This window comes from Palaemon carinicauda, chromosome 20 (genome assembly GCF_036898095.1).
Source record: "Palaemon carinicauda isolate YSFRI2023 chromosome 20, ASM3689809v2, whole genome shotgun sequence".
Lineage (NCBI taxonomy): Eukaryota > Metazoa > Arthropoda > Malacostraca > Decapoda > Palaemonidae > Palaemon > Palaemon carinicauda.
Genome location: NC_090744.1, coordinates 10,517,054 through 10,532,098, shown reverse-complemented (window position 1 = coordinate 10,532,098; position 15,045 = coordinate 10,517,054). Strand labels below are relative to the sequence as shown.

The 15,045-nt window shown below is 50.6% G+C and overlaps 1 protein-coding gene across 1 annotated transcript; it reads left to right on the top strand.

Moving 5' to 3' along the window:
- The first annotated feature begins 288 nt into the window (after positions 1-288).
- Positions 289-8,604, top strand: LOC137659646 (uncharacterized). The gene is made up of 5 exons (XM_068394479.1): positions 289-652; positions 991-1,578; positions 7,697-7,863; positions 8,009-8,132; positions 8,321-8,604. The coding sequence occupies exons 1-5, from the start codon at positions 289-291 to the stop codon at positions 8,602-8,604; spliced, it is 1,527 nt and encodes a 508-aa protein (XP_068250580.1).
- Positions 8,605-15,045: the final 6,441 nt, after the last annotated feature.

Sequence of the window (15,045 nt, the reverse complement as noted above, 5' to 3'; positions counted from 1 at the left end):
GCGCGGTCCAAAAGGTTCCACAGTCGACGCACAGGTGCCCACAGGTTCCTGCGGACTCGTCGCGCCCCACGGGAGAGAAATGTGACGCGCGTTTGCGCGCGATTCCAACTTCAGCGCTCACACACTCTCCAACGCACCCAGGTGTCGCCTTGGAATCATCGCGCTCACCAAAAGGTTCATGCTGCAAAGGAGGTTCGTGATGCGCGTTTGCGCGCAATTCCTGTTCCAGCGCCCAAGCGCTCTCCTACGCGATCACGTGTCGCGCCGACTCAGCACGTTGTTCCAGAGATGGCTAAGTCAGCGCACAGGCGCTCACGGCCCCCTCTGGAACCGCGCGAGTCTGCTGCCGACACTATCGCGCGCGACGCTCATCTAACGCATCCAGTTCCAGCTACGCGCCCTGTGCCTGTGTTCAAGGCAACCGCGGGCGCTCCAGAACTCCATCACGCTGTTCGCAACATGCGACCTCCGAAACAGCGAACTCCGGTGCGACCTGTTCCTGATGCACGCTATACGCGCCCACAATCACCTGCGCAGTTAGCGACCTCACAGGCGAACAGACCGGTCCTTCCCGACCGTCGCCCTCAGGTCTCTCGCGACCCTGCTACAGTACTATCGCCCTCGCAGCGAGTTCTTCCAGACACGCGCACAGGTGCCCCTGTCTTCTCGCACCCTTCCGGATCACACCAGGTCGCTGCGCGCCCGCGCGTTTGACCAGTTCCTGATCCAGTTCTTGATCGCCATACGCCGACACCATCACCAACGCACTTTCGCTGCCTCATTCCGGCTCGCGCTCACAGATCGCCAACGCGTGACCACGCTATTGATCAATCTGCGCGCCATCGCTCCCTCGCGCCTGCCCCCACTCACGCGGGTGCGCGCGCGCGCGATTTTCCAGCATCACCCTCCCACGTGGGTGCGCGCGCGATTTGGCTCTTGCTCGCGATTTTCCAGCTTTGCGCTACCCTTACGTGCGCGACCCTATTCCAGGCCTGGTTTACGAGCCCCAGCACGACCGCCTACAGGCGGATTCTCCCTTGTCACGCTCCCCTCCCCACAAGCGCAAACCAGCGCGCTTGCCAGAAGGTGGGTGCTCCCAGGGCAGGTTTAGGGATTCTTCTTTTTCAGCCCAGAAGGCGAACCCTTGTTTGTTGACTCCTCCTAGGGATCCTTCGATCCCCTTCCCTTCAGAGGGAGTGTCTGACAGCGCCGCTGTCAGTCAACAGCCGTGGTTCGATACCCTCCTCAGAGCTCTTGTGCAGGCGATTAAGCCAGCCCTCTCTGATTCGGGTCGCGAACCAGTGGCGGTTTCCTTCCCCCTGAAGAGGAAGAGAGGCGTCTCGCCCGTGGATCCTCCTCCGAGACCTAGGCTCTCCCCTCGCAAATCCTTAGGCAAGGTTCCTACTCCACCTCAGACCTTCTCGCCCTCCCCTGCGGAGGAGGAATACCCCTCCTCAGGGGAGTCGGTCGAACAGGAGGACTTCCCCGTCGCACCAATGGAGGAAGTTTATCCCCCTTCCGAGAGGTCTCCTCGTCTTGAGGTGGAGAAGGACCTGCCTCCTTCGCTTTTGGAGTCCTGTATCCCACCCAGGAGGGAATCTAAGGACTCTAAGACGATTCCTAAGTCATCGGCCAGGATCAGACAGGAGCAGCCTAGGGCGGTCGAGGATGCCCACGTGTCCCCCCAGGAAGAGCCCTTGGGGACAGGAGACTTCGCTGCAAGTCCATCAGTAGGCGAGCACCAGGAGTCGGAACATGTATTCTGATAAGTCCTGACCCTCATGAGGAGTCTAAACGGGATCCCAGATCCTGATGTCCCTCCTCGGGAAGGGAAGGACACAGTTCTGGATCGTGTCTATGGCACTCAAATGCCCTCTAGGGCCAGTGCAGCTCTGCCTTGGTCTCAGGGGATGAAGAGTGCCAGAGATAAGATCGAGGGACAACTCGCGGAGCTTGCCTCCTCCAGCAGGTCGAGTGCCGGGAATATGCTCCTCCCTCCTCCTTCAGGAGGGAGGAGGTATTTTGAGATCCTTGAGGAGTCTTCTCTGAGTTTTCCCCTACACCACTCCGTGGAAAAACTCACAGGGGGAGTCCCTCTTGAGAGACTCTCCAACCGGCACGTGTCCTTCTCGGCCACTGAGATCCAGAGTCAGGAGAAGGTCATCAAGTGCGCCATGCAGGCCGCTTCATGGCTAGACATCTGGCTGGGGTCTCTGGGCATCCTGGTGCGGTCCGAGGATCTCTCCAAGGAAGCACCAGGAAAGCGCTGGAGACCTTCCTCCTTTCGGGCACTCGGACCATCGAGTTCCTGTCCCACTAGGTCGCGAGCTTGTGGGCCAACACGGTCCTCAAGCGTCGGGACGTGGTGGCTGAAAGGTTTCATTATAAGGTTTCCAGTGCCGAGACTAGTAGGCTCAGACACTCTTCCGTCCTCGGTAAGAGTCTGTTCGAGCCTAAGGACGTGGAGCTCACTGCCGAGAGGTGGAGGAAGTCCAATCAGGATTCCCTCATCCATAGGGCCCTGACATCAAGGCCCTACAAGCCTCCGGCAGTACAGCAGCCCCGCCCTGCCAAGGACACGAAAAAGACAACCGTAGCAGCGAAGCCCAATGTGTCTAAGCCCTTTCCTGCCAAGGGCAGAAGGGGCAAGAAGTCCTCCAGGGGAAGCAAGTACCCTAGAGGTACCAGCCGAGGCCAGAAACGCTAGGGGTGGCAATCCCCCTGCATGTTCACCAGTATGGGCATGCCTTCAGAATTTCGCAGCAAGGTGGCAGCAACTCGGGGAGGATACCTGGACGATCTCTGTGATCTCTCAAGGGTATCACGTCCCGTTCACGGCATCTCTACATCCCCTGACAGCGGATCCAGTGTCGTTGAGCTCTCTTGCCATGGGGTTGGCAAAAGGGCAGGCCCTTCAGGCCAAAGTCCAGACCATGTTGGAGAAGGACGCGCTCCAGGAGGTCGTGGACGGGTCTCCAGGCTTCTATAGTCGACTCTTTCTTGTGAGAAAGGCGTCTGGAGGCTGGAGACCAGTCATCGATCTCTCGACCCTGAACGGGTTTGTCAAACAGACTCAGCTCAGCATGGAGACAGCGGACACGGTCAAGCTTGCAGTGAGACCTCGAGACTTTATGTGCACACTGGATCTGAAGGACGCGTACTTCCAGATCCCGATCCATCCGTCTTCAAGGAAGTACCTCAGATTTTGCCTAGATCACAAGATCTACCAGTTCAAGGTGTTGTGTTTCGGTCTCTCCACAGCACCTCAGGTGTTCACTAGAGTCTTCACCATCATCTCTTCATGGGCGCACAGGATCGGCATCCATCTCCTTCGTTACCTGGACGACTGGCTGGTCCTGGCAGACTCGGAGGCATCCCTTCTCCGCCACCGAGACAAGCTCCTCGAGGTTTGCCGAGATCTGGGGATCGTGGTAAACCTCGAGAAGTCTTCTCTGCAGCCCTCTCAGAAACTGGTATATCAATCTCCACAAAGCCTTCCCATCAGACGAAAGGATAGCAAGGCTGAGGAAGGTCGCGAGACCTTTCCTCACTCGAGAGGAACTCCGAGCCCAATCGTGGCTTCGTCTCCTCTGCCACCTCTCCTCTCTAACCCGTCTCGTCCCCAACAGTCGCCTCAGGATGAGATCCCTTCAGTGGCGACTGAAGTCCTGGTGGAGTCAAGGACTCGACTCCCCGGACATCTTGATCCCTATGGGATCTGCGGAACGGTCGGACCTGGAGTGGTGGGTGGCAGACGAGAACCTATGAAAGGGAGTAGATCTTCTCGTCGCCTACCAGGATTTGATGTTGTTTTTGGACGCATCAAACAAGGGGTGGGGGGCCCACATTCTGAACCACAAAGCCTCTGGCCTGTGGTCAGAATCAGAAAAGTACCTTCACATAAACCTGCTGGAGATGAAGGCCGTTTTCCTGGCCCTTCAGCAGTTCCACCAAGTCCTGGCGGGTCACTCCGTAGTGGTGATGAGCGACAACACCACGTTGGTGGCTTATATCAACAAGCAGGGAGGTATCTTTTCTGAACTGCTGTCCCATCTTGCAGTAGAGATCCTGAGATGGTCCGAGGTCAACTTGATATCACTTACGGCTCGCTTCATTCCAGGCAAGAGGAATGTGCTCGCCGACAGTCTGAGCAGAGCGACGCAGATAGTGAGTACCGAGTGGTCTTTGGATCCTCGGATAGCCAACAAAGTCCTGACTTTGTGGGGTTCCCCGACTGTGAACCTGTTCGCTACGGCATTGAACACCAAGCTTCCGCTGTACAGCTCCCCAGTCCCGGACTCCAAGGCCCTCTGGCAAGATGCCTTCCAACAACGATGGGACAACGTCGACGTGTACACCTTTCCCCCGTTCTGTCTGATGAGGAGGGTCCTCAACAAGACCAGAACATCGGTCAATCTCTCGATGACCTTGATGGCTCCGCTATGGCATCACGCAGAGTGGTTTCCGGACCTTCTGCAGCTCCTCATGGAGATCCCGAGGTAACTCCCTCCACGTCACAAGCTACTCAAACTACCACACTCCAATATCTTCCACAAAGCCGTAGCTTTGCTTCGACTTCACGCCTGGAGACTATCCAGCATCTCCTCAAAGAGAGAGGATTTTCACAACAAGTTGCGGAAAGGATGTCTGGCCATCAATGCAGGTCATCCGCAGGAGTCTACCAGGCGAAGTGGCGAGTTTTCTGTGGTTGGTGCCGTGGAAGGGTATCTCTCCCCTCGATGCCACTTTACCAGCAATAGCGGAGTTCCTTGTGTATCTGCGGGAACAAATGCGCCTTTCAGTCTCGGCAGTGAAAGGCTATCGCTCAGCCTTAAGTCTTGCCTTCAGGCTCAAAGGAATGGACATTTCCTCCTCGCTGGAACTGTCTCTGCTCATACGGAGTTACAAACTTACCTGCCCTCAGTCGGAAGTGAGACCTCCTCTTTGGAACGTGGTTCGAGTCCTCAGGTCTCTTAAGAGGCGTCCCTACGAACCATTACGCCAGGCTCCAGATCGCCACCTTACCTGGAAGACGGTGTTCCTACTAGCTTTGGCCTAGGCCAAGCGAGTCAGCGAACTGCATGTTCTCTCCTACGACATCCCCCATTTAAGGGGATGGGGGGAGGTAACGTTCAGCTTCGTCCCTGAGTTTGTTGCTAAAACCCAGAACCGGGGAATGCCGGACCCTAGGTTCGACTCTTTCCAGGTCTCGAGTCTTCGTTCTGTAACAAATGACCCAGACCATCTCCTACTGTGCCCAGTCAGGAGTCGGAGGTTGTATCTGAAGAGAACAGCTTCGGTCCGGCCCCAGGTGCGAGCCTTGTTTGTTAGCACCGGGGCAACGAAGAAGAGGGTCACCAGAAACACCATCTCGGCCTGGATCCGCAAGGTAATCCACCTGGCCTTGAATTCTGACCCTCCCCCATCACGGCGCCCTAGGGCGCATGATGTCAGGGGCGTGGCTACGTCCCTGGCCTTCAAGAAGAACTTTTCTCTGACGCAGGTCCTGCAAGCTGGGGTCTGGAAGCGTCAGACTACCTTCACGGGCCACTACCTGCAAGACGTGACACAGGAGGCTCGATACGTTTTCTATCGGCCCTGTGGTGGCTGCACAACAGCTGGTCTAACCTCAGGCTCCTAATTGGACAAGTAGCAGAAGGTTGAGGGCATTGTTACCTGGTTTTAGTCTGTGTGAATGAAAAGATCTGTCTGGCCCTTTTCTTTCTTCATCCTCTCCTCCCTTGAAGAAAAACAGCATCCTGGGTCCTTTGCACACCTGACCTCGAACCTCTGCAGGTAAGCCATGCTTCCTTGTGTTCCTAGTATTAACTTGTAATACTGTCATGTCCCCATACACTGACGAGGTGGTATTGGGTAGTCCTAGCCTAGATTTTCTTATAAAGGACTCCAGGTCAACTTCCTAGGACGTGTCACTGCTCACCTTCACACAACTTATGTAGGCCGCAGCAGTCCTTGACTGCCTGCGAGGTGCAGGGGCCCCAACCCTGGAGTTGCTTCATGAACTTGGGTTAGGGGCCCCCGGGCAAGCCAAAGCCAGTATGGCAGTGGACTTACCTCCCTTTCTAAGGGTTGAGTCGCCACATGTAAATAGCATGGTTTGTATTCAGTTACGGGACAAATGACAAATTCGTAGATAATTTGTATTTTTCCTAACGATACAAACCTAGCTATTTACAGTTATGTGCCCGCCAGCCCTGTCCCCCAAGATAAGTCCTACCTCTTAAGTAAAGGGAACTAATTACCGGTGTGTGTGAGGGTGGAGGGGTAGCAAGCTACCCCCTCCCCCCCCCTAACTAGCGGTGGGGTAGGAAACCCTCGTTAAAACTTTATGGCTCGTCATCGGCTGCGCCAAAGTAATTACCCCATGGAAATAGCTAGGTTTGTATTGTTAGGAAAAATAAAAATTATCTACGAATTTGTCATTTTTCCGTAACTGAATTACATACCACGTTATTTATTAGGGGCTATACTTTCGGCGGAGCTGAAATGACAAGCCATTAAAATTTAGTGAGGGTTAACTACCCACACCGCTAGTTAGCTGGGGTAGAGGGGGTTAGCTTGCTACCACTCCCATTCACACACCTGTAATTTAGTCACTATACTTTTGGCTCGAATCGAGAGCGGTTTTTTCCTCTCTCCCTCCTTGCCTATTCTGGACTGCCATTAATTTTTGTCTTTTAACTTACCTTTGCTTATACTTGTATATATATGAAAACATTCTTAATGTTTATGTATATACTGTATATGTGTACAGAAATGTGATAAGTTTCCTTTTCAGTGTTTATGCTGTGTGTGTGATACATATACACTTGTGTACATTAGCAAGGCCAGCACAGTTCCACTTTCGTGGGGAACGACCTCTCCCACCACAGGGGAATCATCATTGCCTGGACCCTCTTCATTCAACTATTGTCTTCGCCTTTTCCTTTTTCCTACAGGAAACTTGGATTTTTGAGCGAAGGGAATGTGGCCTCTCAAAGATTGATTATGTTCTTTCTCTTCTCGAGGTCCTTCACCTTTACAACAACAGGGTACTACTGGGGAAGCTCCTTTCCCATGCGCGGGTCAGGCTGCTCTTCCGGTTGTTTGTCTCAATTACTTTTATTGCAGTGTCTTACCGAACACTTATATAGCTGTAGGTTCCTTACGATGGCAGACAATAGATTCAAAACTACCGCAGTAGCGCCGCTATCCCTGATGTAGGTGACATCATCTCCCTCCACTCGAGGGAGCTATAGATACAACTGTCCAGTTAACCTCAATTCGTTCTCTGCTGGCTTCTGTTGAACATCGGGCTTTTTTTTCTTCATTTGTTGGGAGCATTATCTCTCCAATATCAGTGAAGTATTGTAGGATTGAAGCTGAATTTTCTTTTCTACAATTTTGTGGTCATATCATCATGTCGGACTCTAGTCCTTCAATAGTTAGGTTTTGCGCCAGAGGGTGCAAAACTAGGTTAGTTAAATCAATTTTGATTCGCACACTAAGTGCATTAAGTGTCAGGGTTGCGAGTGCTTTAAAGAATTGACTTGTGATGAATGCAAGGATTGGAGTGAACAACAGTGGAAAGTTTTTGTTTCTCACTCGGGGAAAGTAATTAAGGATAGGAAGAGGAAGGTGGCTCTTATAGCTGAAAATAAGTGTAGTCTAGCCTCTTCTGTTTTGTCTATTGAAGTACCTGTTCCTATTCCTTCTCCTTCTGCTTCTCTTATTATGTCTCCGATCTTGAGTCCTCCTTCTGTTCCTGTAACTCCTTTGCCAACTTCCCGTGAAGTTTCTCCTGACACCATTGCCAGTCTCGAATCTAAATTTGAAAAGAAATTTCATGTTTCAGCTTATACGGTAATGCAGTTAGGATTATCTGTAAAGTCTTTTTTAGGAAAGACTTCTAGTGAAGTGAAAAGTGTCACTATCCCCCCCCCCGCCCCCGGCCTCGGGGAGAAGACATACCGGAGGTCCAAGGGAGACTGTCGGGGTTTTTCCACAGACAGTCACTTCCTCAGTCGATCCTTTGGTGCGACAGCAGGATTCGACTAAACACCATTGGAAAGGTGTGTCGTTTGGTGACCAGTTATCGACAGAGTCGAGTGATTCGACCCCGGTTAGACGTCGTAAGTCGAGTGATTTGCCTTCGGTTAGACGTCATAAGAGGCGTGATTCTTCAGTATCACGTCCGTTGAAGAGACGTTCGACTGAAGAGGTGTTCTCTTCGCCTCTTGTGAAAAGGAACAGAAAAGTAGATATCGCTCGCCCGTCTTGTAGCGTAGCTACGTGGACTACGCCTCGTATTCTTATACAGAGACAGCTGACTTCGACTCGGTTGTGGAACAACCAATTCTGAGTTCATCGAGATCTGTGACTCGTCAAACTGTCGAACCTTTTCCTTCGACTTCGCATGCGACAGATAATTGTTCTGGCGCGACACCTCCGGTGTCGATCGTGTCAAAATCCACAACTCCAGTTGCTTCGACTTCAACACTAAAAGAAGAGAGTTTAGTTCCGTTACTTCGACAGTTGCAAGAACAGATGAACTGGATGAAAGAAAATAAACAAGGTATGAAGAACAATGAGTTGAATCAATAACCGTCTCTATCGCCTATCTCTTCGGATGACGTGGAGGTCTTAGAAACGGACACTATTCCTCTCTTGTGTTATTCAAAGCTTTTATGCTACCTTCTCGACATGTATCCGGATTACTTCGTAGCAGCCGCTCCCAGGTCACCTGCTTCCATTTTCCTGATGAGAAGGAAGAATGTCGATCCTCTTCTCCCGAAGCTTGTCCTTTCCAAGGCTGCTAAACATTCGCTTCGTGATATAGAAGATTGGTTGAAGGTCAAGAGAGATATTGGGAAAGCAACTTTCGCATATCCTCCGTTGAAACTTATTAAGAAGAGGTACAAGTTCTATGTAACCGGGGAAGCCCCTTCTATGGGAGAGTGTGCCTCCACTCAGGGGGACTTCTCTGTCTTGGTGAATGCAAATATGAGATCTGCGCTTGCAGCAGCTAAAATATTCTTTACTTCGCCTGAGTTAGACCATTTGGTAAAGGATATTTTCAAGGTTTTAGAAATTATGAATTTCTTGGACTGGACGATCAGAGCTCTCGCAAGCAAAATAGAGGATTGCTCTACTCTTTAGGAAGACCTGGCATCGAACTGGCTTGGGGTTTTGTCATGTGCCGACAAATCAGTTCGGGATGGTTGCGATGAACTATCCTCTCTCCTTGCATTCGGGACTCTCAAAAAAAGACAGCTATGGTCTTCGTTTTTTTCGAAAGGAGTCGCTTCGTCTCAGAAGTCTGCCCTTTTGTTTCCTCCTCTCAACAAGGATCATCTTTTTCCAGAAGAAATAGGGACCAAGATTCTTTCCGCACTAGAGAAGAAGTCTAAAAAGGACTTGCTTGTAGAGTCTTTTTAAGCGGATTAAACCCTCGACTGTGGCGACTACCACCTCGGTATCACCTTTGCAGGAGAAACCTTTCGAGGGGGTAGGTCTAGACCGTTCGTCAGGCCTCGATTTAATTTACGACACCCAACCAAGTCCTCGACCAAACCCGACACAAAACCATCCAAGTGATTCTTCCATCCTTCATGCACCAGTAGGGGCCAGGTTGAGCCTTTTTTGGGAGGAATGGAGTCGCAGAGGGGCAGAGCCCTAGGTGACACAAGTCCTCCGGTTCGGTTACTCCATTCCTTTCAAAGACACTCCGCTTCTATCCAATGTTCCTATCACTTTACCCGCCTACTTGCCAGGCTCGCAGAAGTTGGTAGTCTTGACCAGAGAAATAGAGATTCTCGTGCAGAAGGCAGTCATAGAGGAGATAATCAACAGACCATCCCCGGGGTTTTACAACCGTCTGTTTGTAATCCCAAAGTCATCGGGGGACTGGAGGCCCGTACTGGATGTAAATGCACTGAACTTGTTCATCCAGAAGACCAAATTCAATATGGAAACGACTCGTTCAGTGTTGGAATCCCTTCAAGGAAACTGGATGGTATCCCTAGATATGCAGGATACACATTTCTTCATTCTGATTCATCAGAACTCCAGGAAATATCTTCGGTTTGTGTTCATGGGCAAGATCTACCAGTTTCGAGCTCTTTGCTTCGGCCTCTTTACAGCACCGCAAGTATTTACACGAGCATTGACTCCTCTGGGAAAGTGATTACACCTGGTCAGCTTACGCTGATCCCTCGATTTGTTCAAGGGAAAATGAACGTGTTGGCGGACGGACTAAGTCGACTTCTTCAAGTACTGCTGTTAGAATGGATATGTGGCGCGCAGAACCGTATTGGTGCGCACGACCAACTGGGCGCACGCAATCAGTTGAAGTGCACGAACAACTCTTATGGCAGAGTTTTTCGAACTCTCGTTGCGCGAAGTGTTCATGAGTGCACAAGAGTTTTATTCTTATGAGAGAGTTTTCGAAATCTTGTCCCATGAATTGTTCGCGCGCGCCCATCGTCATCAAGAGTTTTACTATGATGATAGAAGCATGCCTACTGCTTAAGGGTTTATGAATCTCTACAGGTAACTATGACACAGTTACTTTGGGTCCTGGTCACGTAACACGATTCCTGAAAATTCTGTCAGGAATAAGCGACAGAGTTCCTGCCGGTTCTCGGCACAACATTCCTTAAGGTCGTGAGAAAGTTATTCACAAATAGATTCTGAACCCCTAGGTTCTCATCCGAATTTCTCGGTTTCCGTGATCCAGAGGTTTCTGAAAACTCTATGGTCGACCTCCTTCCCTCTACAGGATGGTTCTTCCAAAGGTGTGACTTGTTTCATCACTCTACACTCCCAGCTGATTACTATATCAGCTAGTGTGATTTCGCCAGCTCCGATCCTTTCGTTTTCGAACGAACCACCGTCATCTTTCCTCCACCTTCCCACTTTAAGTGGTTGGGTTAGCAGACGGAAATGATCGAGGAATGAAAAATTATTTATATTCCAGTTCATTTCCCTGGCAGGCCTTACCTGATTTAGACAGTAGATTTTCTCACTAGCGAGAAAGCGTTCGATGGCAACCCCTTCGGGTAAGTGGTCAAAGGCAATTATGTTTGGCATTCTTGAAGCAAACTCCCACATACAAGACTTCACCCTTTTCGGGATACTCGTTCCTGAGAAGTTCTTACAGAACTTCAACGGGTGTTGTTTACACTTCATGAAGGCCGTAGGCCGTTCTGGAGCATGCGCTCTAGTCAAGACAAAACCGCGAGGTTATTATCTTAAACTCGGTCCTACCGTTTAATGGAGGCAGCCTCCTCTGTCACTGTACCCTAAGTATAACAACTTGCTTTTTACACGATAGGCTTCCGAGACCTTTTTATTCTATCCTTACAGGGTTATTATTTCGAACAATTAGTTACGAGGGAACGTTGTTAGCTAACGTTAAAAAAACGATAGCAACAGCGTGGGCAGCTTTTCATTACGTTTACTAATGTTTCTAACTCCGCCCACAGGTAACCAGACGTCCGTTTCTGTGTAATGAACACTGGCTAGCTCCTCACATAAAGAGGAGGGGTAAACCAAATGTGAAATGATCGCCTCTATAACTGTATATTTTGTTTGAGAACATGTTCGCTTTCATTCAAGAAAATATTAGTTAGTCAACGATCAAAATTCTTTCGACAATAATGTGACAGCTTTCAAGAAAAACCTGAAGACTTATCTCTTTGGAAAGTGTTGTAATAGTGATCGGGAAACTATTAAGCCTGAATACAAATGCTAGTGAATAACTGAAATGATACAGAGCAAAATATAAACTAGAAAGAGATTATTTTCACACATCACGACCCGCCTGAACAGACTCCTAGTGTCTGATGGAGGGCGAGAATTAAACCCATAAAAGTGAAAGTAAGTAATATTGTGATTCGTCGCACATACATTATTCCCGCAACTTTTCTAATCCGTGACCACGAAATTTTGTTCTAAAAAACCTAACAGACTTGATAGGCCAGGAAGAAGAAGAACGACTCTTATGTCCCGTGCGGGCATTAAGATATTATCTCAGCAAAACAGAGTTTTCTGAGAGAGGTAATTGTAGAAGCACATTCTCAAGCTAACGACGCAGTGTTTCTTTTACTGAGAGTGAAAGCACACGAAATTCGAGCGGTAGCGACTTCTCTCACTTTTCGACACAACTTGTCGCTATCCGCTATCCAGCGAAGTGGTCTAAATCAGTGTTTGCGACGCATTATTTGAAAGAAACCGAAACAGTGTTTGAAGATTGTAAGTCTCTCGGTCCACTTTTGGTAGCTGGCATGGTGTTGGGAGGAACGACATAGGGGTTGCTCCCTCTATTAACCTATGTTTCACCTTGTATCAAGGTTGACGAGTTAAAGGGAAGTCTGGGGGTACAATGTACCTGGAGTACTCACCAGTAATTTTAGAGTTAGTTTTGGCGGGTAAAGGTTTTTATTTCGGTGTAGGTGACAGTTTTTTCATGTTGTGTATTTTCTGGTCTTAGCCCAGGGCAAGGGCAATATTTTATTGTATCCTCGTTAATAAGTCAGCAGTGAACACCATGACTACGAGGATCTTCCACTCCATGTAGAGGCAATCATTGGTCATATTCCAAGTCCTCTACTATGTAAGATGAGCTCTCTTACAAGGTAAGGTACAACAGGCACTAACAGCGCTTTTGGGCTTACTTTATTTTCAATAATCATATGTTATTGTTGAAGTAAAACTTACATCCACAGCCCCCCATCCTTTCAATGGGTAATCAGCTATATAATTTTTTGGCAAGACACTGCAATAAAAATGGTTTTTCATTATAAAATGAAATTTTATTGCATACTTACCAAACAATTATTAATTAAAGCCCTCCCTCCTCCCCACTAGTGGATGGCTGGGCAGAACGAATTGAGGTTAACTGGACAGTTGAACCTATAGCTCCCTCGAGTGGAGGGAGATGACGTCACCTACATCAGTGATGGCGGCACCACCGCGGTAGTTTTGGATCTAATGTCTGCTGTTGTAGGGAACCTACAGCTGTATAATTGTTCGGTAAGTATGCAATAAAATTTCCTTCTATAATGAAAAACCATTTGTTCCGTAACCGAAATACAAACCACGCTATTTACATGAGGTTTTACTTTCGGCGTGGTTGAAATGAGAAGCCATTAGAATTTTAACGAGGGTTAATTACCCCCGCACTAGTTAGCAAGGGGGTAGTGGAGTAGTAGCTAGCTACCCCTCCCCCCTTCGCACACCGGTGAACTGCTTAACTTCACTTTTGGCTAGGGCGATGAGCAGACGTCTCTGCTTCGCCCTCGCATTATTGACAGCCTTAATTTTGTTTTGCTTTTTCTTTCAGCTTGTGTGCTTGAAGTTGACCTCATCCTTCCTTCCTATCATGCGGAAATGCCCTGGACTCCCCGACCGCCCGACCGCCCTTGTTGAACGTTCATGTCGGCGGTCGAGATGGACCCTCACTCCTTATGCCCTCAGTGTCGAGGTCAAAGGTGTGAAAGGGACAAAACCTGTAGTGAGTGCAGGGAGTGGCCTACCTCCCAGTGGGAGAGGTTTGCCCGGCGGCGTAAGAAGAAGTCTAAGCGTCACCGTTCTCCTTCAAGGGCTGCCTTGAAGAAGGAAGGTTCCAAGGACTCTTCTTCCGCTGCCCGAACCTCCTCCGAAGCTCCCACTCGATCGGTCTCTCGCAAGAGGCCGGCGAGTGGTAGCGCAGGCCCTTCTTTCGTTTCCCAATCTCGGGGTTTGGGAGAGGGTGTTGCCTCCCATAGCGAGGCAGCTCCCCCTCCTACTCTGGGGGAGGGCATTGAATTTGTTGATGACCATGTTGCTAACGATGATCTCTTACAGCTTTGGGCTTCCTTGGGGCTTAAGGGCTCGCCCTCCAGGGAAGCCCTGTCTGACCTGATCCAGTTGGGTGAAGCTGTGAAACAGTTGCCGGTAATAGTAGAGGTAGATCCTCTGTCTATTGTCGACGTTGTTGTGGCAGAGGCTTCCGACGGGTCGGGTCAAACCCCTGCTGCGGTTGCGGGTGTTGCTGAAGGCTCAGTTCCCCCCTCCGAACATCCTTCGAGGGAGGAGCTGGGTCCAACGGTCTCTCCTGCGGGTGATTCTCCCCCTCGGGAGAGTGCACTGACAGAGACTCCTCTTCGGAGGACAGACGATGGTGTTGCTGTGCCTCGAGGTCGTCTTTGCCGTAAGGCTCGCTCTCCTCTTCGCCGCAGAGGCCTTTCTTCTCCTTACAAGGGAGTTAGGAGGTGCCTCTTCGGATCTTCGCCTTCGACTTCCCCCGCAGAGGATCCTCCACGATGAAAGCATACCGTTGCAGCTGCATCTCTTGACCTCTCCGCAGATCGTTCACAATCTCTGACGCCTGCCAGACCTTCCAGTCTTCAATCTCCGTTCCTGGACACTGATGCGCAGTGGGCGCCCACGCACCCGGTTGTCCAACGGGCACCGGTCCCTTCAGGGCAAGAATGCTTATCCCACAATGTGGGTGAGTCCCTCAAGCGCCAGGTCTTACCTGTGCGCGCGTGCAGTCGAAGAGGTTCCTTAGCTAGCGCATAGGCGCTCACAGGTTCCTCTGGACTCGCAGCGCCCGGACGATCTCCTGCCGAGTCTCGCCATAGATCTCCTGCTCGCCAGTTCCCTCCTGCATGCCAGTGCTCTCCTACGTGCCAGCGCTCTCCTGTGCTACAGAGACCTCCTGTGCGCCAGCGTTCTCCAGCTCGCCAGCGCACTTCTGTTCCTGCTGCGCTCCATCGGTCTCCTGAGCGTCCACGATCTCCTGCTCGTCAGTGCACAACGGCGCTCCCTGTTGCTGATGCGCGCCATGCGCACAAGCGTTCACCCGCATGCCCACGATCTCTGGATCTGGGCACAGGCAGGGACGCTGTTCCTCCGCCTGCGCACCAGCCATCGCCTACGCGCCATCGCGCGCACTCTCCTGTGCGCACTTCTAAGACAGCCCGAGTTCCTGCGCAGCGTGCCCCCGAGATGTCTCCTGAGCCCCCCCCACGAGCGTTCGCCTTTGCGCACATCCTCGCC

What these genes read in the sequence shown, in the direction of transcription:
- LOC137659646 (XM_068394479.1), top strand. Translation starts at nt 289, where the DNA reads ATGGCTAAGTCAGCGCACAGGCGCTCACGGCCCCCTCTGGAACCGCGC. An exon ending in TCCTTCGCTTTTGGAGTCCT is followed by an intron (nt 1,579 to 7,696) that starts GTATCCCACCCA and finishes TGTCTATTGAAG; the next exon opens with TACCTGTTCCTATTCCTTCT. An exon ending in TTCGACCCCGGTTAGACGTC is followed by an intron (nt 8,133 to 8,320) that starts GTAAGTCGAGTG and finishes ATTCTTATACAG; the next exon opens with AGACAGCTGACTTCGACTCG.